We start from the raw sequence: 21,676 nt of genomic DNA on the forward strand, positions 1-21,676 counted from the left end.
GGCGCGCACGTGTGTGTGTGCGTGTGTGTGTGTGTGTGTGTGTGTGTGTGTGTGTGTTTGTGTGTATTTGCTATGTGCGTGCGTGCGTGTGTGTGTGTGTGTGATCTGCTCGCGTTATGAGCGGTTCAAGTTCTTTATGCGATGCCAGACGCGGCTTTCTGAGAGAGTTGGAGACAGAAAAGAGAGCCTTCAGAACATTACAACCAAGACACGGCAACAGGAGAATTGTCACACATTACGATAGCGAGGAAGTGGAAGAAGCATGGAGAAACATGAAGATAAACACCAAGGCCGTACATGTGTATATATGTGTGTGTATTTGTGGATTTAAGTGGAGCCAAAGTCGCGCATCCACTTCTCGTACTTGTGAATGTCGTCCTGAGCGGTGGGTTGCAGAGATGGCGGTGCAGTGAGGAGGCGGTTCAACACAGGAACACACAATATTGGATGCATGCACGACAACACCGACGGGGACCACACATGCGACCACACATGCGACAACCCCCAAACAACAAAAACAACCCCCCCCCCCCCAACGCCCAAATTCGCGGTGTGCTGACCTTTGAGACGGATGGCGAGACCTTCTTGATGGCGGCGGTAATATCCTCCATCGACGTCGGCTGGTTCAGCTGGTCCTTGTCCATCGCCTTAATCTCCTCGGGCGACTTGCCCCGGATCGCCCGACGCATTGCCTGCAGGCAACGGAAACACAAAGGGCACGTTGTAAACGAGGAGGCGCGGAAGCATGTGTGCCTGCGAGTGAGTGACACGGCGTTGATGTGTTTCCCCATCAAACAAAGCGTATGGAGACACGAATAACAACAACAACAACACAGGAAATCAATTCCACGAGACGACACAATACCACATCCCCCACGCTCCACTCCAGCTCTCTATGGCCCTTGTCTCCTCATCCAAACTGACCATCATGGACGCGTCTCTGCAGACGTTTGTGAGATCGGCGCCGCTGTACCCCTCCGTCTCGGCGGCAATCTTGTCCAGGTCCACGTCGTCAGCCAGCGACACGCTCGCCAGGTTGATGTCCAGCAGCTTGCGCCGGCCAACGTCTGATCGTGTTGTTGTTGTTGTTGTTGTTGTTGTTGTTGTTGTTGTTGTTGTTGTTGTTGTTGTTGTTGTTGTTGTTGTTGTTGTTGTTGGTGGTGGTGGTGGTGGCGGTGAGTTGAGAAGGAGTAGAAAATGGTGGCTGTCATCGCCTCCATGCCACACACAAGATGCAAACAAGTGACGACAAGCAGCTGTCAAAAACAGGCATCCGCGGGCGTGTGTGGTTTGCAATCTGTGATATCGTTTGATATCCATGCGCAGGTGCACGTCCTCACCTGTTGGGAGCGGGATGTAGATGCGTTTCTCGAGGCGGCGGCGCAGGGCCTCGTCAATCTGCCAGGGGAAGTTGGTCGCAGCCAGCACCATCACAACCTGTAGCCACGAGCATGGAAGGCGGTGAATTTGGGGGGGGGGGGGGTAGTTGAAGACAAGTTGGTGAGAACGCGACAACATGAAGCGAAATGCATGAAAACAGTGCACGCATGAACAAAGCAAGCCCAACACACACGCACACACGCACCCAAACAACACCAGCTGCCCCTGCCAACAACCAGCCCCAATCCATCGATTACAAATCACCATCATCATCGTCATCATCATCATCATCGTCAATCCACCAATGATCGCCATCGTGGCCTCACGTTTGAAGAATCGCCCAGAGCGCCGTCAACGCCGTCCATCTGCACCAGCAGCTCCGACTTGACGCGACGCGACGCCTCGTGCTCGTTCGCTCCTGGTGGTGGCGGTGGTGGCGGTGGTGGATGGTGGATGGTGGGGAAGAGGGGGTGGATGTGTGAGGAAGATGTGCGTGAGAGCGCTCGCACACAGACAGACAGACACACACAGACACACACAGACACACACAGAGACACACACATGCACAACACGTACCGCCGCGCGCGCTGCAGAGGGAGTCGATTTCGTCGATGAAGATGGTTGTCGGGGCGTAGAAGCGGGCCATCTCAAACAGGAGACGCACGAGCTTCTCGGACTCGCCGCGGTACTTGGAGGAGAGCGTACTCGTGGACACGTTGAAGAAGGTCGTGCCACACTCCGTTGCCACAGCCTGAGATGGTAAAGGCACAACACACACGGTGAGTGGGAGTTTGTTTGGAGGGGAGAGAGAGAGTGTGTGTGTGTGTGAGTCAGTGAGTCAGTGAGTGAGTGGGTGAGTGAGTGAGTGCGTATGTGCGTGTGGGTGTGTGAGTGAGTGAGTGAGTGAGTGAGTGAGTGAGTGAGTGTGTATGTGCGTGTGGGTGTGTGAGTGAGTAAGTGAGCGAGTGTGTGTGAGTCAGTGAGTCAGTGAGTGAGTGAGTGAGTGAGTGAGAGGAGGAGGAGAAGGGGGAGGAGGACAACGAGACAACGGGGACGCACAAAAAGAACAACATCATCATCACAGGAAAGCAATGAAACCTGTCAGTTCACCTTTGCGAGAAGCGTCTTGCCAGTACCGGGGGGACCGACCATCAGCACACCCTACAACAATGGCGACAGGCGGCGATGATGCGATGAGAACAAGGGCGAGAAGGCACGTGTGTCGCGCATGGAAATGCATGCATGCATGACACATGAAAAGACGGCGATGACGGACGACGAGGAACCCCGCCACTTAAACTCTCACATCCCCCCAACACACACACACACACATACACACACACAACACACACACACACACAAGGCACATGGGTGCAGCGTATTGTCGACAACAGCAGCGCACCTTCCATGGCCTGCGGATGCCGGTGAAGAAGTCGGGCCGCAGCATGGGCAGCACGACGGCCTCCTCCAGCAGCGACTTTGCCTCGTTGTGGCCAGCAATGTCCGTCCTGCCAACGACAAGAACCAGGGCAAGAGAGGAGGACGTTGTGAGGTGTGTGTGTGTGTGTGTGTGTGTGTGTGTGTGTGTGTGTGTGTGTGTGTGTGTGTGTGTGTGTTGTGGCATGCCATGAAAGCGTGCATCTCTCAACATTCAAGGCAGCAGCCGCCTCTGCGCTCTCCCCTCCTCTTCCTCTGAGACTCACCATCGCACGTTGGGGTTCTTGTGCACAATATCACGCTCCAGCATCTCAACAAGATCCGGGTCCCAGCCTGCAGTTCGCGTGAGCGGGCGCAATGATGGAAAAGGAGAGCGGGGTGGGCAAAGGCAAAGTTTATGTAATGTGTTGGAGCGTGAGGGAGAGGGAGATGGGGGTGATCAGAGTACAGTGTGATGTGGTTTGACGCGCCGACACACGACAGGTGTCCACGTATTGGTGTGCGAGCCCACACCTTCGCCCGAGAATTTCTTCTCGTCCTTGTTGGCTGCTTTGTTGTCCTTCTTATCCCGGCCAGGTTTCCCTGAGACGCAGGCGAGGGCAAGCAATGCAACAAGCGGTGGGGAGGGGGACGGGTGAGCGATGCCGACAAATGAACGCACCCATCCACACAGGCAGATATGATTACAATCCCACACACACACACACACACACACACACACACACACACACACACACACACACACACACACACACACACACACACACACACACACACACACACACACACACACACACAGCTCCACCCCACCCCACCCCCCCCCCCCACACACACAATCCCACAAGATAACGCCGACCAACCTGGCCTGGCGGCGGAGGTCTTTGGTTTGCGCCCGTAGCGGTCGTTACGGTCGCTCCGGTCACCGCGGCGAGCTGAACACGGGGGTGGAGGGTATGTTGACGCCAAGGCAATGGGATGGCGGGCAAGGACCACGCATGGTTGTTCGCGGTGAGTGAAGGTGCTTTTTGAATGGGAAGAACGTCTTTGTTGTTGTATTGGCAAGACAGTCACGAGTGTGTATGTGTGTGTGTGTGTGTGCGTGTGTGTGTGTGTGTGTGTGTGGCATGGTGCACGAGTGCAACGGGGTGTGGAGCTGGGCAGCAACCACCTCATAACACAAGTCGTACGCTCACCGTTTGAGTTGACGCGGGAGGAGGCGGTTGGTCGCGCATATGAGGGCGTGCCACCGCCAGAGCTGATGCGTGAACATACAAGAGAAGACGAGGTATCAGTGACACGAATGCAAGCCAAAGAGCAGCAGCATAATACACGCATTCATACACTGTCTACAATGCCAACTCGCCCAGCTACAGCCGTCACACGCCACACATGCCGAGTGAATTATGGGGGTTCAACACAGTCAAGTGCTCACCGGGGCTTGCGCTGGACGGGGCGCTCGAGTGGCGGCGGCGGTCCCCACACATCGGGATCGTGCTGTGGGGTCTCGGCTGCCAGTATGATCAGACAAAAGCGACCAAGTATGGTTGAATAGCACGTATGAATAGCACGTTTGAGCACCAACGGCACAAGGAAAGGTGAGCGCCAGGGAATCAAAAAGGGCGGTTGCAATCGACACAACAAGAGCGCGCACACAAGCGCAAACACACACACACACACAACAAGCACGCGTGCACACAACACGCACGCGCGCACACAAACACACACAGATGGTTGCACGCCTCACGCTTCTTGGGCTGGCGTGTGCTTGACTTGAAAAGATCAATCTCGGAGCTGATGGCCTTGACGGAGTTGTACTCCTCCATCACATCATGATAAGCCTGCGGACATTCACCAGTGGGCAAAGGTGAGAAAGGCAAAGGGAACGGGGCATGGGAGGTGCAGCAACGTGACAGATGCAAGTGCCAGTGAAATCAGTCAAAGGCAGTGTTCGCATCGATTGCTGAATGCCAACGACACAAACAATCGTGTGTGCATTTGAGTACATGTTGGTTACCTTGGCCCAGCGGCTCTTGGATGAGGGAGGACACTGGTTCATAAACTGCTTGATTGTCTCGCAGACGCCTGTCAGCAGAGTAGCGAGCAGCAAGCAGCGAGTCGCAGGACAGAACAGGACAGGACAGTGAGCTGTGATGCGCCCACAACAACAACCCATCATCATCATCATCACATGGAACACACACGACATTGACACAAACACGCAAACACAGTTTGATGCACGCACCTTCGTAGTACACGAGCGAAGTTTCATAGCTTCCAAGGAGCGCAAACTCCCGGCCCATGCGGAGCTCCTCCGGGATGCGGGCAACCATTGAGGTCGACATGCTATGCTTGTTCGTGGGTGCGCTTGGTAGTTGTTGTTGAGGTGGTCAAAGTCGAAGGTGTGTGTCGTCGTCTTGTTGTGTGTTGTGGTGTTTGCTTGTTCCCGTCGTTATTTTCGTGTGAAATTTGAAATTCCTGCTGACTCAGCACAGGCAATATGGACGAGCTCAAGGCAAAGTGAGAAAGCGCCGTGCATGTGCATGTGCATGTGTGTGTGCATGTGCGTGTGTGTGCATGTGTGTGTGTGTACGTGTGTGTGTGCATGTGCATGTGTGTGCGTGCATGTGTGTGTGCATGCACGTGTCTTGTGCCCTGCCTGCTGTGCGTGCACTGCCTGCTGTGCGTGCCTGCTGTGCACCCTGTCAGTTGTACCTTGCTGTGTGGGTGCAGCACGTCTTCCGCCCAGCACTGACGCGCTGTGTGCCTGGTGGGTGGCAGGCACCGCAAGGAGCTGCGGGAGCTCCAGGGAAAGATCACGGGCATGAAGAAGAGCGTCCCAAAGGGTGACAAGAAGCGCAAGAAGGAGGTGATGGCCGAGATTGCGCTGCTGGAGGCGGCCACAGAGAAGCGACATGACGATGAGATTCGCGCCCTTGAAGAGGTATGCTCAGTCAACATGCATCACAGTTAGAACCCGCTCCTCGGCTGTCATCGCTGCGCACACATGCAAACGCGGAAGGCCACACATACATGCACGACCACGATACACGTACACGCCCACACGCAACAACAACATGACCCTTGTTTGACACGACCTTCCGCGACTGTGTCACGCGTACAGGAACTGGCGAAGCAGACCATCAGCGAAGCTGGGGATGAGGCCAAGCCAGAGGAGGATGCAAAGGCACAGGAAGAAGAGCAGCAGCAGCAGCAGCAGCCCCGCAAGACGCGCGCACAGAAGCGACGGGTAACGCACCGGCTGTGATGTGATGTGAAGTGATGGGTTGTGTGTGTGTGTGTGTGTGTGTGTGTGTGTGTGTGTGTGTGTGTGTGTGTGTGTGTGTGTGTGTGTGTGTGTGTGTGTGTGTGTGTGTGTGTGTGTGTGTGTGTGTGCGCGCGCGCGCGCGTGTGTGTTTGTTTGTGCAGCTGTGCTCCTGTACTCTTGTGCAGCTGTGCCCCTGCGACTGCAGCCGCGTGCATCCCTATGTGCCCCTGTGCACGCCTTCCTCTCGTTCACTGTTGTTGAATGGCGTACTGGCTCGTGTATGTGCGCTGTGCAGGAGAAAAAGGCCAGAGAGGAACGGGAACGTGAGCGTCGCATCAAAGAAGCAGCGCCAGCGCCAGGGACAACCAGCAAAGAGGTCAGCTTGGCCACAGTGGTCACGCTTGCTGCAATGAAGGAATATGCCATTTGTGTACATGTTGCGAGACCATTCAACTCGCAGCTGCTGCCATCATTATCATCATTGCCGTTACCACCACCATCGTCGTCCCTTATCACTACTATCACCACCACAACCGCCGCCACCACCACCAACGCCCGCCATGTACAGATTGAGGAGGCTGCTCTCAACGATGCACTGTCCAAGCTCAACCTCAGCATACAGCGGGTGCCCGCAGACGGTAACTGGTGAGAGTCCACATTTGGCCATTCAATCATGACGAATGAGCACAGCACTGCCAGTGACTGTCTTTCTCGTGCCTGTCACTGTGCTGTTTTGTGGCATCGCCCTTTGCTGACGTGTGCGTACCCCTGGCTTTTGCTTTGCATATCCCTTGCCTGCGCTCCCACACCTCTCTCCTCATCCATCTTCTGCACTCACACGTCCACTCTCTTTGCACCTCCTCGCTCCCCCGCAGTCTGTTCAAGTCCATTGAAGTGCAGCTGCCCGAAGCAAAGGTGAGAGACTCGCTTTTCGCTGCGAAGAGAAACGGACTACGCCGACATACGTTGCGCTGCTTCGCAAGCACACCACCTTGTTAACCGCACAACAACACACACATACACACCACAACAACACGCACGTACACGTGTGTGACTGCAGGCAAAGGATGCGCGGGCGCTGCGCGAAATCGCCGCTGATCACATGCGCACACACCGCGACGACTACCTTCCCTTCATGACCAACGACAAGGGCGACATGATGTCTCCAGGTAGGTGTGTGTGTGTGTGTGTGTGTGTGTGTGTGTGTGTGTGTGTGTGTGTGTGTGTGTGTGTGTGTGTGTGTGTGTGTGTGTGTGTGGCAAGTGGTATTGTTTTGATGATGGCTGGTGTTAACTTTACTCGCCTGTTTGAACACTCCTCACAATTCATGAACACTCATGCACATATCTGTATCGTCTGCGCGTGTGTACAGAGGAGTTTGAGGCGTATTGCGAGAAGATGGCGACGACGAGCGAGTGGGGCGGCCAAATCGAGGTAGCGTGCCCGTTCTTTTTGCAACGGTGTATCACAACCTCCGCTGTCGCCCATCGCTTGTCTTTCCCCCTGCGTTCCTTCCTCACACACACACACACACACACACACACACACACACACACACACACACACACGACACACACACACACACACACACACACACACACACACACACACACACACACACACACACACACACGCACACACACACACACACAGATTCGCGCGCTTGCGGAAGCGCTCAACTGCTGCATTGAAGTGTTCCAGGCAACAGCGCCAACACAGGTGCGGGTGGCTGTCGAATGTGTGTGTGTGATTGTGTGTGATTGTGTGTGATTGTGTGTGTGTGTGTGTGTGTGTGTGTGTGTGTGTGTGTGACGAGTGTGTACGCTCCTTGACCTTCATACTCACACACATTTCCACCTGAATGCACACGCGTATCCACCTTCGACAACACACACACACACACACACACACACACACACACACACACACACACACACACACACGGGCAGGTGATTGGCGCTGCAGATGCGGCTGATAAGGTGCGGTTGAGCTATCACCGCCACCAGTTTGGTCTGGGCGAGCACTACAACGCCGTTGTGTCTTCGTCTTCCTCATCGTGATCATGGCCACGGCCGCCACCATCGTCGTCATGTTCAAGTGTTGCTGGGATGGGCGAAGCAACGTCAGCCGTGTGTCTGATATGATGACACCAACGATAACCTGGTGATTGGTTGTGTGTGCCGTTTCACACCAACGAAGCCACATATGCCAACGCCACATCATTTCTGTCGATGTTTCGACAATTCAACATCCCATCAACACGTGTCTGTGCTCGCAAGCATGCTCCATTGATATTCCTCTCCAACACAACTGCAGCATTTTACCGACGTTGTGCCAATAAACCCTCACGCACACAAACGTGACTCAGCTATGGTACCAACTTCAACAGCAGCAACCAAACAGAACATCCGTCCCTTCACACGTACACACACACATCACACACACGTACACACATCACACAACACACACACACACAACACACATCACACAACACATACACAACACACACACAACACACACACAGCGCTCAACCATACACATCATCGATCATTCCTGGTCGTCTGCATCGCCCTCCTGCCCCTGCTCCTGGCGCTCCTCCTGCATCCACTGGCGCCACTGCTTGAGTCGCCGTCGTGCTGCCGCCGTCTGCTTGTTGTCCTCTCCAAGCGCAGCTGTGCGAATGGCCACCGCTTGCTCCAGCACACCGCCCGCGTCCCTCCAGTGCGGCGAGTGCATGAGGCACTCTGCCTTCTGGAAGAGCGACGACGCGTAGAACGGGTGCTTGCGGCCCAGTGTTCCGGCGCGGATGGCGATGCTGCGCTCAAACCACTGCAGCGCTCGCTCCTCCAAAGCCTCCATCGTGTTCAATGACTCCAGCCCAATCGCAGACGACGTGTTGCGGGACACGGGCCCGCTCCCGGTCCCTGTTGCCGTCGCTGTAGCTGATGACGATGGTGATGCTGACGATGGTGATGTTGATGCTGGGTGTCGCGCTGGCGATGGCGACAGCGTGGTTTTGTCGCTGCGAGCGTGCTGCTGGCGTTGACCGCGGCCGCGACTGGCACTGTGGTACCGCTCATCGGGGCTGCGAAGCACCGTGCGCTTGCCTGTGACTTGCAGCCACCCACCACCATCATCATCGTCACCACCACCACCACCACTACCGGTACCGTTGTGGTGTTTCCTGTTGCCCTGGTGGTCCTTCTTCGCTCCACCACGACCACGGTCACGACCACGACCACTTTCATTGCTTCCATTTTCATCGGCTTGCTTCTTCTCCCGCCGCATGCGCCGCTTCAGCATCTGCATCTTGCGCACGCACAGCGAGCCAATGTCCCCGCACACGGTGGCGACCGAGGGGTGCTTCTTGCCAAACATGGCCTCGTGTGCCTGTATGGAGCAGTCGTACAGCTGCTCAGCGACATCGTGCTGGTTGAGAGACGTGATGGCAACAGCGAGGCGGTTGATGAGTGCCGGCAGGTAGTGGTCCAGCACACCGAGCGCGCTGCCCTCCGCACAGCACTTGCGAATGGCTGCAAACAGCTGCATCCAGTCTGCGCCCAGGTGGTGATCGGGCGTCACCTCCACCTCCAGCGCGTCCCTCTCGCGCAACCGCTGCGTCTTGGCGAAGATGCCGTGTTTCAGCAGCGCAACAGCCCCGTCCGCGTGCTTGTACTTCTTGCGCACAATGGCCAGCCACGCAAGGTCGCCCAGCACATCAGACGTCGCCTTGTGGTTCACGCCCTGCAGCAGCAGCCGCAGCCGCAGCGACGCGCGAAACAGCATGATGGCCTGCATGCTCTCGCTCTTGTGCATGAGCAGGCGGGCGAGACGGTCGACCACACTCGCTGCCGTCATCAGCAGTGCCTCCTCCGTGTCTGTGCCGTACTCCTCAAACAGCTGCGTTGTCGCCGCCTGGATTGAGTTGCGGTCGTGCAGGCTCTCCCTCGGTCGCTTCGTGCCGGTCGCCTCCGCTGCACTGGCCGCAGACGTGACCTCTGTTGCTGGCGTTGCTGCTGTTGTTGGTGTTGTCGTTGTTGATGTTGCTGTTGATGCCATCGTTGTTGTTGTGGTGGAGTGCGGGGCTTGCTTTGGTGCTGATCCACCGTCACTACTGCTGCTAGCATCGACATCATCACGGCCTGACTTGGCGTGCTGTTGGTGTTGGTGTTCGCTCCGCTTGACAATGTCGGTTAGGGACGATGATGATGGCGGCGGTAGCGGTGTGTTGGTTAACTTTGACAGCGCAGGTGGTGCCTGACCCTTGTGGGCAGCACGACCACCGCCCCTGCCACCTTTGCCACTGGTGGTGCTTGAGAACACGCGCAGCAGTGGCATCAGGCTGCGGTCGTGTCGCAGCTTCGACGATGACGATGATGATGATGATGACGACGATGATGATGATGATGAAGACAACGGTTTGCCGTGACTGTCACCGGTATCGCCACCGCCTTCGTTCTCCTGCTCCATTCGCGCCTGCAGCGCGTCAATGCGCGCGTTGAGTGCGTCCACCATCGACTTGACGGACTTTGACGCCGCCATGAGCATGGGCTGCATGCCATACAGACACGTGGCCAGCGCCCACACAAACAGCCGCTGCGCGTCCGTGTACTCTGCCCACTCGTGCAGGCAGCGGGCGACGGCGGCGATTTCAAACGCCGCAATCACGCGCCGTTTGGTTGTGTCCTCAAGGGTGGCGCTAGCGTCCTGTGACAGTGCACGTGCAAGATACGCGCGACGCGGCAGTGGCCGCGACGACGACGACGATGATGATGGTGATTGGGGTGCTGGGGATGTGGCTGGTCGGTGAGGGGTGGTGGCACCAGCAGCACTGGCAGCGGTTGTTGCTCCTGCTGCTGTGCCTGGTGGGTCGGACACGTGTGCACCTGCGATGGCGTTGCTTCGCCGGGCCATGCTGGTGGTGGCGCCGCGAGCGAGGAGGTTCATGCGGCCCTCCAGCATGCGCTTGTAGCGGTCGCACGCCTGGTCCGTGCCCATCTGCCGCCAGAAGAAGGACAGCTCCAGCCGCGAGAAGTCTGACGCAATCATGGTGCTGAAGACGGTGTAGGTGGACAGAAAGTCCGCCAGCGTGGCCGTGGCGCGGAGGGCGAGCAGGTGGTGTGGCAGCTCCTCGTGCTTACGCGCGTTGTCGTCCGGCAGCTGCGAGAAGAATGCGGCGAGCGTGGCGTGGGCGTACGCGGGCGGGTGGCGCTTCATGAACGTTGCGTCGATGGACCGCTCAATGGAGGAGTGGGAGAAGATGAGCAGGCCAGACTGCGATTGCACAATCTCCTCCAACGCGTGGAGGAAATGGCCAACGCGCGCCCGCTCGACGCCCAGCAGCGCCAGGAGCTCCGCCTCCTGTAGTCCTTGCCGTGACGCTCGCAGCAGGATGAGCGCGGCCTCTACCAGGTTCCAGCGGACACTGGACGGCGGCGCCGGTTCGCCGGGGAGGGGCACAAACGTCCACTGTTTGGGGGCAGCGAGGCGCGCAAAGGACTCTTCCCAGCGGGCAAATGTCACGCCCAGCAGCTCATGGATGTCTTTGGCAGCGAGAAGCGTGTCAATCTGCTCATCCAACCGGTTGAACGACCCTGCACCAGTGAGTTTGTGTGTGTGTGTGTGTGTGTGTGTGTGTGTGTGTGTGTGTGTGTGTGTGTGTGTGTGTGTGTGTGTGTTGGAAGAGACGAGGTGTTTGTGTGAGCATTATTGAGAGTGAACCTGAACACGGCTTGATGAACAAAGCACCTCGTCCTCGCTCCTCGCTCCTTCTCTTCCTCCCTCCAGTCCCACTGCACTCATCCACCCCCCCCCCACTCCCCCTCTCCACCTCCTTCGTACCGATGATTCGGAGTTCGTCGAGCAGCAGCGTCAAGTGCATCGGAGTTGACACGTGCGACGCCTCAATCAGCTGGCACCAACGCGACATGGTGTGTAGTGAAGCAAGATCAGAGGAGGAGGGGGAGGAGGAGGTGGTGGTGGTGGTAGTGGTAGTGGTGGTGATAGTGGGAAATAAACACACGAAGGCACATGTGAGTATGTCATGTCACTGCAGCGTGAAAGCACATTCATGAAACCTTATCACTCACAGTACACAACAACAAAACACACACACACAGACACACGCACATGAACTGCAGTTATCCCGCACCTTGTTGCGCTGGGCCTGTGCCATGTCCTTGCCGTAAGTGGAGAGGTACGATGCGATAAGCAGTTCGCGTTGGCGTGCGTCCATTGTCGGCACCTCCAGCACGGCATGCGACCACGCCACCTCGCTCGTCGCCGTCGCAATCACACGGAAGTTCTCCGGCCACACCTGATTGCGTGTGTGTGTGTGTGTGTGTGTAAGGTGTGTGTGTGTGTGTGTGTAAGGTGTGTGTGTGTGTGTGTGTGTGTGTGTGTGTGTGTGTGTGTGTGTGTGTGTGTGTGTGTGTGTGTGTGTGTGTGTGTGTGTGTGTGTGTGAACATGTGGCTGACTCAGCGGATAAATCAAACCAAATACTGTACATGACCCCTTAGCTGTAGTGGTACCTGTGGGAGCCAGTGGAGGGAGGTGGCACGATCAACCTGCTGCAGCTGATTCAGCGCATCGAGCACAATGTACACCGTCTGGGAGGAGAGGGTGGTTCGTGGGGGTGGGAGGGAAGAGGAAGCGAGAGGCAGAAGAGAAGAAGAGAGGGAAAAGCGTTAGAGTAGAAGAACAAAGGGCATCAAGCAAGCAGCGTGAATAACGTTGCTGTGATGGACAAACAAGCACGCACCAAGCAAACGCAGCAAGCAAAGTACAAAAGAAAACAAACACAGCAAGCAAAGCAAAGCAAGCAAACACAAATACACGCACACGCACACACACACACGCACACGCACACACACACACACACAAACACCCACCTGTCCCTTGAGAGCCTCTGAAGCGGCTGCAAGCCAGGATGGGAGGGCCTCCATCATCTTGTTGGGGCTGTGGGGCATGTCCTGTGTCACAGCACCGCCGGCCCACACGCGCAGGCGGTGAAGCAGCCGCTGCAGCACGTTGATGTAGTGTCCACTGCACCCGTGAACAAGGCAGGGCGGGGTATGGTGAGTGTGTGACATTGCGCGAATGAGCCGGGCAGATGTGTGGGCATACAAGCACGAAGACAAGCAAGCAACCAGGCAGGCGGGCAGGCGGGCAAGTGGACGTACACACGGACACACACACACACACAAAAAAAAAAAAAAAACAACAAAAAAAAAAAAAAGACACACACATAATCAAACACACACACACCATACGCACACACCTCTGCGTGGTTTGGCCGATAAAGTGGAAGTGGCATCGGGTGTCTTTGCGGCGGGAGAGGTCGTGCACGATATGGGACATGAGCGACGACTTGCCAGCGCCCGACGGTCCGCGCACGAGCACGGGCTGTTCGTCGGCGGTGGCGAGCACGCGTTGCACAAACGTCTGCAGCGGTGGCGTCAGCACGAAGGTGGCAAGTCGCGCCCGCCCAAACGCGGCGTGGGAGAAATCCTCCTCCTCAAACTGGTCGCTGAACACGTGCAGTGGGAAGTCGCGCTCCACAATCGCCAGCAGGTCGTTCAGGATCGTGTCGGCAACAGCGTCTGGGTCGGTGTAGTGGCGCGTGGTGACGCCCTCGGTGTGGTCGATAATGGTCTTGAGGGTGGTCATGGCGTCGGCGTTGTTGCTGGCGGCGCTCTGCTCGCACTCCTTGCGCACGTGTGCAGGGAGGCAGTCGTCGCTGTCGCGGATATAAAACAGCGCCCGGCGCTGGTCCACCGGCTGCCGCAGCACACCGGCCTGGATCTGTGTGTGTGTGTGTGTGTGTGTGTGTGTGTGTGTGTGTGTGTGTGTGTGTGTGTGTGTGTGTGTGTGTGTGTTGTGTGTGTGTGTGTGTGTGTGTGTGTGACGTGGTTGCGGGAGTTCGTCAGTGAGCATGCACAGAGGGTGAGTAAGATTGTGTATGAGCAATCACATGTGAGGGCAAGCGTGGCTCCCTCGATGCTTGGTGGCACATCTTCGTCACTGAGCCTGTGTGTAGTACCTCGAGGTGGGTGATGCTGTTTCCTGCATGCTCCGGCATCCATGACAGGTCGAAGTTGGACACAGCAGCGGCCTGCTCCAGCTCATCCTGTAGTGTTGTGGAATTGACGTGTGTCAGACACAAGCTGTTGTGTAGGAGGTGCAGCACAAGATCGTGCGACTGCTAAGGCACACAAGGCAGGAGGATGCAATACCAATACACAGAACACAAAGCACACATCACACGCAATTTTGTGCACAGCGCACAGCATTGTACAACGCAAACAGTAAACACGCCAAAACATACCACACAAAGTTGTCCAGCACACAAACGACACACGCGTCAGTGTTGGTGATTACCTTGGTGGGGCACCATCCGTAGCGTGAGCCAAGGAAGCAGATGAAGTAAGGCGTGCACTGGAGCACCTCGCTGACGCAGGTGTCAATGACATCGGGCCCCGATGCATCTGCCTTTACGCCCCACCGCAAATCAACCTCATTCAGGATCAGCCCTCTTGCCTCGCACACACGCCTCAGCTTCGGAAAGACCTGCACAGTCCATATTCATGTGAGTGTGAGCCACAGCGCGACATGAGAGGCAAACCGAACAACAAGGTGTAAAACCCCACGCATCACGACTCAAACCACGCGCATGGTTTCCACACACACACACACACACACACGCACACACACACACACACACACTGTTTCCACTGGACCTTCTCGTGCAGGATTTTGCGCTCTGTTTGAAAGTCGAGGAAGGACGAAGACACAAAGAGCCTGAACGTGCGTGTGGACGCCAGCTCCCCGACCACACACTCAATCGACAGCGCCGTCGCAAAGAACGACGGCATCGTGGTTTGGTTTGGTTGTGAGGCGCCTTGTTGGCTGCTGATAAGGCGTGTTGGCGATTGGTGAAAGTTTTCGCTTATCTTTCGGTTCCAGTAAGAGCTTCAAGGAAGCGTCGCGATACTGCCTTTTTGCCATTCCATGCACACTTTCGCTGTCCTCCCTCAAGCCAAGCCACAAGCCACAAGTCACAAGCACCAAACAGCTTGTTCAACGAAGCACAGCGACGATGAACTTGGACGTGCTGGATGATGATGGGGTGGTGCTGGCCTCCGTGGCAGCCTGCCCGCCTCCATCACCTCGTCGCTTCCTCTCCTCCTCCAGTATACAAGCCCCGGTGAGGAAGGAATGGTGGTGGGGGTGGAGAAAGGAGGGGGGCTCAGATGCTGGTGGTGTGAGAGTGTGTGTGCTGGCGTTTGAAACGGTGTGTGTGTGTATTGAGTTGTTTCTCCCCCTTGGTTCTGCTTGTTGACAGGTGAAGCGATTGGAGCCCAGGGAGCAGGTGCGCGTGGTGCTGCAGCGGCAAGTCACGTTCGGGCTCTCTCTCAGTGGACCTGCTGATGAAGTTCATCCAACTGCCTTCAACCTCGGTTCGTGTGTGTGTGTGTGTGTGTGTGTGTGTGTGTGTGTGTGTGTGTGTGTGTGTGTGTGTGTGTGTGTGTGAGGCTGTGTCTATCTGCATGGTGCATTCCTTTCTCTCTGTCTATGTGTCTGTCAATGTGTGTTGAGATGCGACCTCAGCAATCACTGCCATGTGACGCTTCAATCTCTCCAATTTCCACACGACTTCAGGCGTGTATGTGAAAGGGGTGGAGGCAAAGTCGCCGGCAGCTGAAAGCGGGAAGCTGTGTGCCGGTGTTCGGCTTCTCTCCCTCAACGGCGTAGACGTCTCCGACGCCTGCATGCCCGACTGCGGCCGCATTGTGAGTGCGCACCTGCCAACAAGCAGGAGCGAAGGGCGACGTGTGCACCGTGCATACATGCCTGCAATGGTGGCAAACATGCGCTTCTTGGTGTCTCATGTCATTCTACTCACTCCCCAGCTCTCTGTTCCACCGTTGTGTGCACACATGCATACGCAGATGAAGCAGGCCCATGACACGCTGGAGGTTGTCGGTGTGTATGACCCCTATGGATACAAGAGCCACGATGCGGGCAACCTCCTTCGCAAGGTGACTGCGTGCGTGTGTGTGTGGTGTGTGTGTGTGTGGTGTGTGTATTTGACTGCTCCGTGTGTGTGTGTGCTTGATTGTGTGCACGATGCTCCTCCACTCTGTGTATTACACGCGTTGGAGTGAAGCCATCTCAAGATCTCACGTTGCATGGTGTTGCCATGTGCTGTAGGAGGTGATTCGTCGCTTGGAAATGTGCTCGCGCGAACAGGTATGAGTGTGCGCATACAAACGTGTGCGCATGCAAGCGTGTGCGCATGCAAGCGTGTGCGTGCGTGCTTGCAGGCAAAACCAATGCACTCATTTCTCATACATCACGTCTCCATTGCTTGACCTTCCACAGTCCAAACAGCTCGGCAAGGCATACCACCTAGGGTGCATTGATCTTGAAGGTATGAAAAGATGCTAAAACCAAGCGTAGCGCTCGTGTTTACAAAACCACAACGTGTCGTTGCATTGTTGCTGCTCTTGTACTTTGTCGCCATCTGCAAGAGTGCAGAGCGAAAACCTGCACAAACAAGACATCTTGCCTCCTTGTTGTAACTGCGCAAGCAACCCACCCCCTGCTTCTGTCTCCCTGTAAGCACTTCACCGCATCTTACACTACCTCCCACTCACGTGTGCACCGCCATGATTGCCCCGTCCCCCTTTCTTCTTTTCTTCCCCCCAAGATCGACGTGGGCCGACTGTGGATGCCGCCGTGGGAGCGCTGGTCGCGTTCCCGGAGACGAAAGCGCAGGAGGTCGCCATCTCCCTCTCGGACCTGGCCCTCGAACTGGTATGGCAGACAGTCAGGCAGTCAGAAAAAGAGAGAGAGAGAGAGCGACACGCAGCAAGGATTGTGGTCGCGTCGCAGCGGTGTGCGTTTTGGTTCCTTTGTCCTTTCGCCATAGCGGTGCTCATCGCTCCCCTTCTCGTCCTGGTTGACACACGCGGCATGATACACCAAGATGCACACGCGCCGGAAGAGCGACGCCACAGCGACGGCGCCTCTCATGACACGGTCCTCCCTGGCCTATGGTGGAGCCATCACCATCCACGACATTTCAAACGTCTGGCTCCTCGGCAGGAAGAGCGTCGTCATCGGTGCGTCACCACCACCACCACCCAGCACAACACAACGCACAAGAGAAGAACAGACGGAAGAGACGGAAGAGACGGAAGAGACGGAAGAGATGAAGAGCTTGCAGCGGACTGGGTGTGAGCATTCGCGCGTACACACTCGGTGCGCGGCGCGCACTGTCTCAATCACAAGCAAACCAACAAATAGCGCCCACTCCCTTCATTCACTTTTTGTTCGCACATCCTCCACCTCTATTCTCTTCATGTCGTCGCAGTTGCGCGATCGATTGAGGGCGGGAACAGCAACCACGGCGCCAGTGATGACGCACATGCGGAGATGCCGTGTGCAACATACGGCTGTCACGTCATCAAGTGCCGCAAGGCCAAGCACGTGGGTGGAAGCACCACTGAAACACTGAAAATGCAGTGCTCAAGAGTAGTGGAGGAGGAGGTGGTGGAGGAGGAGGAGGAGGAGTGTGGTCCGTGTGCTTCAGTGGTGAGAGCGTGAACGCGCTGTTGTGCTGTGATAGCTTGTGGAGATTGTAGTGCTCATGCGCCCCTCTCAAATCACATCACCTCCCCTCTCACCTTACTTCCGTCACCCCCCACCCACTTCCACATCACCACTTCACCCACACGGGACCTCTCGCAGGCTGTGGAGCTGAAGAACACCCTGCAGGCGGCGTGCCGCGCACATGTGCAGATGGTACAGAGGGTGTTTGCATTCGACCTGGAAGTCTGACCCGCCATCCAAGCCATTGCAGCATTGCTTCACGTCATATCTTGTGCCTCTGTTACCCCTGTTTGGCACAGAAGAACGAACTGGCACTCACTTGCACACAAGAGGAAGCAGCTGCGTCCTGTGAATTCCGTGAGCTCTTCCTTGCTGCTCATCTGTGCTTACGCTTCTCGCCTTCCCCCTCCCCCTAGCCGAACTGTCGCTTCTTGTGGTCTTGTTTAAGCGTGGTGTAACGAATCGTGTCGATGGTTGTGCTTCATACAACGACAGTGTCAAAATAAAGATACCAATCACATCCAGCAGACACATAGGGTAACAACAAGTGGACCCAAACAAATGGCGTCACCCAGCACAAACAGCGAGCAGCGAAGAGAGAGCGCGCACACACATAAACACACACACACACACACACACTGGCATCCACACACACACATAACACACACACTGGCATCCACACACACACATAACACACACACTGGCATCCACACACACATAAACACACACACACACACACACACGCACGTATGCTGGCTCTATTCGCGCTCATCTGCCTCCGGGATGCGGATGTCAATGTTGTAGGTGTTGCCCTGCCAAGAAAAGAGGGTGGCGTCAGACCCAAACACCATGCGCCGGCTGAGCTTGATGGCCAGCGGTGATGCCACGAGATACAGCTCCTTGCCGTCCGGCGATGGGTGATACAAGCGCGCCGTCTCTGTCATGCACAGCTTGTCTGGTTCGAAAGGCCGCCGCAGGTTGCCAGCGTACACGAGTTCCCAGGGCTCGTCGCTCGCCTGGCCAGTGCCCGTGGCTGTTTCAGAGGAACCAGGGTTGGCGTCGCCTTGCTCGGCGCTCTTGATGTACTGGTCCAACTGGTCCTTATCAGAGACGAGGGAGCCATGCGGCGGCAGCAACGTGTGGTACACCAGCGGCGTGTCGTCGCAGCGCAGAAAGTTGAACTCTCGGCCACACCGTGATAAGAAAGGAAACTCCTCCTCATACCGCCCAGTCGTATTGGGTTCCACCCGTTTGAAGAAGAAGTCCAGGAATGGCTTGTCTGCGATAGTGTGTGTGCATGCGTGCGTGTGTGTGTGTGTGTGTGTGTGTGTGTGTGTGTGTGTGTGTGTGTGTGTGTGTGTGTGTGTGAATCAAGGATGGTCAAGAGGCACAACCAACGAGTGTAACAATATACAAGCAACATTGCACGCTTCCCCCTGCACCCCGTTCGCACGCACCAGGAATGCACACACACACGCATACACACACATACACGCATATGCACGCGTATGGCTCACCTTTGAGGCAGGATGTAAAGTTCTTCATCATGCTGTCGTCAAGGAAGAGAAAGCCGTTGTGATCAATGTAGTAGAAGTACTCGCGTCGGCCTTTCACCGTCTGCCCTTGCGTGTAGTTCAAGGAACTGCGGTTCACCCTCGAACTGGCCGCCGTCGTCGCTGATGCTGCATCTGTTGCACGTGCTGCTTGACCTGTAGTGTTCGATGAGCCTGATGCACTGCTTGCAGCGCGATAACAGGCAACTCGCGAAGCAGCAGCAGCAGTGGTAGCAGCGGCGGCGGCAGCGGCAGCGGCAAGTGTCGTTGGCCGCAACCCAGCCAACCTCATCATCATCAAGTTCTGCTGTGCGTTCCGTTACTGACTTTTATGGTGTCGGTTACGAAAAGACAAGTCGCCAAAGCTTCCAGCAGCCACTCCACCATCACCTCGATCACCCATCACAATCACCCACCACCCTCCTCCTGCCCTCGACCACCGCCGCCACTGTTTCCGGCCGCAGGGCGCTTCTGTGCGAGGGCGTGCAGGCGCTGCTGTGCGCGCTGGAGGGCCATGAGCTGCTGCAGTGGGTCCTGCGAGCCGGCCTGCCAGTCCACGTGCGATCGTCGTTGGCGTCGGGGCTGCTCGTCCCTGTGTCGCTGAGATTGGGGTGTGGGTTTGCCGGATGCCGACAAAGACGAGGACGCAGATGGTGTGCGATCACGTGGCGCCTGCTGCTGCTGCTGCTGCTGCTGCTGCTGCTGCTGCTGCTGCGCTCGCTGCTGTGTACCTGTAGTGCCGATGTCCACATCACGGGCATCAACGCCAACACCAACACTGGTACCACTCGTCTCCCTCATGCCGCCAGCAGCCTGTCCTGCAGACGACGCTCGCTGCTGTCTTTCCTCACCTGCGTTATCATCATCACTATCATCATCATCATCATCATCACCATCACCATCATCATCATCGTTGTGATCGCCGTTATAAACACGTGTCCGTTGCACTCGTACGTCACTGCCAGTCGCACAACGCCCCCTGTCGCCCGACACCGCGCCTTCTCGCGTACGCGCGCACGCCGCTGTCACATCCACTTCAACCACTTCCTCCTGCTCTTGCTGCTGCTGCTCTTGCTGCTGCTGCTGCTTTTGGACGCGCTTGTAGTTGGCCAGCGTGGCTCGCGAGAGGCCCACGCGCGTGTTCATCACCGCCGCCTTTCGAGAGTCGCTCAGCGACTCAAGTTGCGCAAGGTCGCGGGCATACCACCCGCACTTTTGCGACATGCCGTGCACAAGCGCATACAGCACACCGACAGCCATGTGCTCCCGCCGCTCCCGCACGCTCTCAGACGAAACAGCTGCACCCCCGCCACGTCTGCTGCCGTGCTGGCCCGCCACCGGCGTTGCCGCTGCTGGTGGGGTCATCCACCCCACAACGGTGTCAAAGAGGTTCGGTGCCGTGACGCTGCCGCACAGCTTGCGCACCTCCGCAGGCTCGTATGCGGGCTGCTGGTTGTCCGAGGGCTTGCCAAACGCTTTGAGCATCGCCGCCTTCACCGCCTCCACCTGTGCTGGGATGTCCGCCTGCTGCGCAATGCGCCGCTCCACTTGTGAGATGGCCCGCCACGATACAATCGGGCCAAGCGGGGTGGCCGGTGCAAGCTCGCCCAGCTGCTGGTCTGCGCTGAAAACGAGGCGCCGCCGCAACAGGTCCGGGTGGAACTGCTCCACCATCGTCCGCGGCATCAGGTACACATCGTGCGTTGGCAGGTATCCCACGTGTCCCAGACTGGAAGCATGTACCTCCACACTATTCAACGCCAGCGGTGCTTGTTGTCGCCGTTGTTGCTGTTGGGGCTGCTCTTGCTGATGTTGGGATTGTTGCTGTTGCTGTTGACCTTGCTGTTGCGGTGCTTGCTGCTTTCGGTGTGAGGGTTGCTGTGATGATACACTCGCAGGTGGCCGAGATGCTGACTTGGAGGGACTCGAAGTGGAGTATGTGACAGCACCCTGCTCGGAACTGTCCGACAGCGGCTGTAACAGCTCCAGCGCAGATGTAAGCGTCGTCTGTGCCACAACGTACCGCTTCCTCAGTGACTCCCGCTTCGCACGCTTTGTGGGAAGCCCAGTGTCCTGCTGCAAGCCTTCTTGCTCCTGCTGCACCAACTGTGTCAGTTGTTGTTGTTGCTGCTGCTGCTGTTCTTGAACGATGGCCGATACGCGACTGGCAAAGTCCTCGCCAAGCATGCCCAGCACCCGCTGGCGAGCCTGCTCCCTCCTTGCTCGCTCGTCTCCTGCGTGGATGTTGACCAGTGGCACCTCGCCCTCATCGTCAGCTGCTGCCACCGACCCTTCACTGCTTGCAAGGGCGTCTGCCAGCCGAGCCACCACCTCAGCCACAACCCGCTCAGCCATCGAACTTACTGTCTTTCGTTGGCTGTTTTGGTTTGGTGCGATTGTGGAAGATTTGTGGACATTATCATA

At 56.7% G+C, this 21,676-nt stretch overlaps 6 protein-coding genes across 6 annotated transcripts; 2 read left to right on the top strand and 4 right to left on the bottom strand.

Annotated features, from left to right (window-relative positions):
• Nucleotides 1-120: 120 nt before the first annotated feature.
• PTSG_06824 (katanin p60 ATPase-containing subunit A1) lies at nucleotides 121-5,554 on the bottom strand. Its single transcript, XM_004992167.1, has 17 exons — nucleotides 5,530-5,554; nucleotides 5,060-5,295; nucleotides 4,832-4,899; nucleotides 4,562-4,655; nucleotides 4,250-4,325; nucleotides 4,011-4,072; nucleotides 3,678-3,749; nucleotides 3,331-3,399; nucleotides 3,084-3,150; nucleotides 2,783-2,888; nucleotides 2,491-2,541; nucleotides 1,957-2,131; nucleotides 1,707-1,798; nucleotides 1,341-1,437; nucleotides 925-1,067; nucleotides 561-692; nucleotides 121-378 (listed from the first exon to the last, which is right to left on the bottom strand). Exons 2-17 carry the CDS (start codon nucleotides 5,157-5,159, stop codon nucleotides 328-330), a joined length of 1,455 nt encoding a protein of 484 aa, XP_004992224.1. The 5' UTR covers nucleotides 5,160-5,295; nucleotides 5,530-5,554; the 3' UTR covers nucleotides 121-327.
• Nucleotides 5,279-8,451, top strand: PTSG_06825 (uncharacterized protein). The gene is made up of 10 exons (XM_004992168.1): nucleotides 5,279-5,334; nucleotides 5,596-5,758; nucleotides 5,939-6,064; nucleotides 6,378-6,458; nucleotides 6,651-6,727; nucleotides 6,958-6,997; nucleotides 7,143-7,251; nucleotides 7,455-7,516; nucleotides 7,736-7,801; nucleotides 8,032-8,451. The coding sequence occupies exons 1-10, from the start codon at nucleotides 5,315-5,317 to the stop codon at nucleotides 8,140-8,142; spliced, it is 855 nt and encodes a 284-aa protein (XP_004992225.1). The 5' UTR covers nucleotides 5,279-5,314; the 3' UTR covers nucleotides 8,143-8,451.
• PTSG_06826 (uncharacterized protein) lies at nucleotides 8,395-15,064 on the bottom strand. Its single transcript, XM_004992169.1, has 9 exons — nucleotides 14,822-15,064; nucleotides 14,463-14,651; nucleotides 14,125-14,211; nucleotides 13,363-13,886; nucleotides 12,974-13,127; nucleotides 12,614-12,691; nucleotides 12,234-12,398; nucleotides 11,924-11,993; nucleotides 8,395-11,676 (listed from the first exon to the last, which is right to left on the bottom strand). Exons 1-9 carry the CDS (start codon nucleotides 14,954-14,956, stop codon nucleotides 8,630-8,632), a joined length of 4,449 nt encoding a protein of 1,482 aa, XP_004992226.1. The 5' UTR covers nucleotides 14,957-15,064; the 3' UTR covers nucleotides 8,395-8,629.
• Nucleotides 15,065-15,107: 43 nt separating this feature from the next.
• On the top strand, nucleotides 15,108-17,927 carry PTSG_06827 (uncharacterized protein; the record flags this gene model as incomplete). The annotated part of the gene is made up of 10 exons (XM_004992170.1): nucleotides 15,108-15,288; nucleotides 15,427-15,541; nucleotides 15,744-15,874; nucleotides 16,034-16,123; nucleotides 16,296-16,334; nucleotides 16,467-16,515; nucleotides 16,795-16,901; nucleotides 17,074-17,209; nucleotides 17,461-17,576; nucleotides 17,838-17,927. The coding sequence occupies exons 1-10, from the start codon at nucleotides 15,181-15,183 to the stop codon at nucleotides 17,925-17,927; spliced, it is 981 nt and encodes a 326-aa protein (XP_004992227.1). The 5' UTR covers nucleotides 15,108-15,180.
• Nucleotides 17,928-18,362: 435 nt separating this feature from the next.
• Nucleotides 18,363-19,577, bottom strand: PTSG_12491 (uncharacterized protein). Its single transcript, XM_004992171.1, has 2 exons — nucleotides 19,217-19,577; nucleotides 18,363-18,978 (listed from the first exon to the last, which is right to left on the bottom strand). The coding sequence occupies exons 1-2, from the start codon at nucleotides 19,548-19,550 to the stop codon at nucleotides 18,458-18,460; spliced, it is 855 nt and encodes a 284-aa protein (XP_004992228.1). The 5' UTR covers nucleotides 19,551-19,577; the 3' UTR covers nucleotides 18,363-18,457.
• On the bottom strand, nucleotides 19,567-21,607 carry PTSG_12492 (uncharacterized protein; the record flags this gene model as incomplete). Its single annotated transcript, XM_004992172.1, has 1 exon — nucleotides 19,567-21,607. One exon carries the CDS (start codon nucleotides 21,605-21,607, stop codon nucleotides 19,661-19,663), a length of 1,947 nt encoding a protein of 648 aa, XP_004992229.1. The 3' UTR covers nucleotides 19,567-19,660.
• Nucleotides 21,608-21,676: the final 69 nt, after the last annotated feature.

Source organism: Salpingoeca rosetta (genome assembly GCF_000188695.1).
Source record: "Salpingoeca rosetta unplaced genomic scaffold supercont1.17, whole genome shotgun sequence".
Taxonomy (NCBI): domain Eukaryota; class Choanoflagellata; order Craspedida; family Salpingoecidae; genus Salpingoeca; species Salpingoeca rosetta.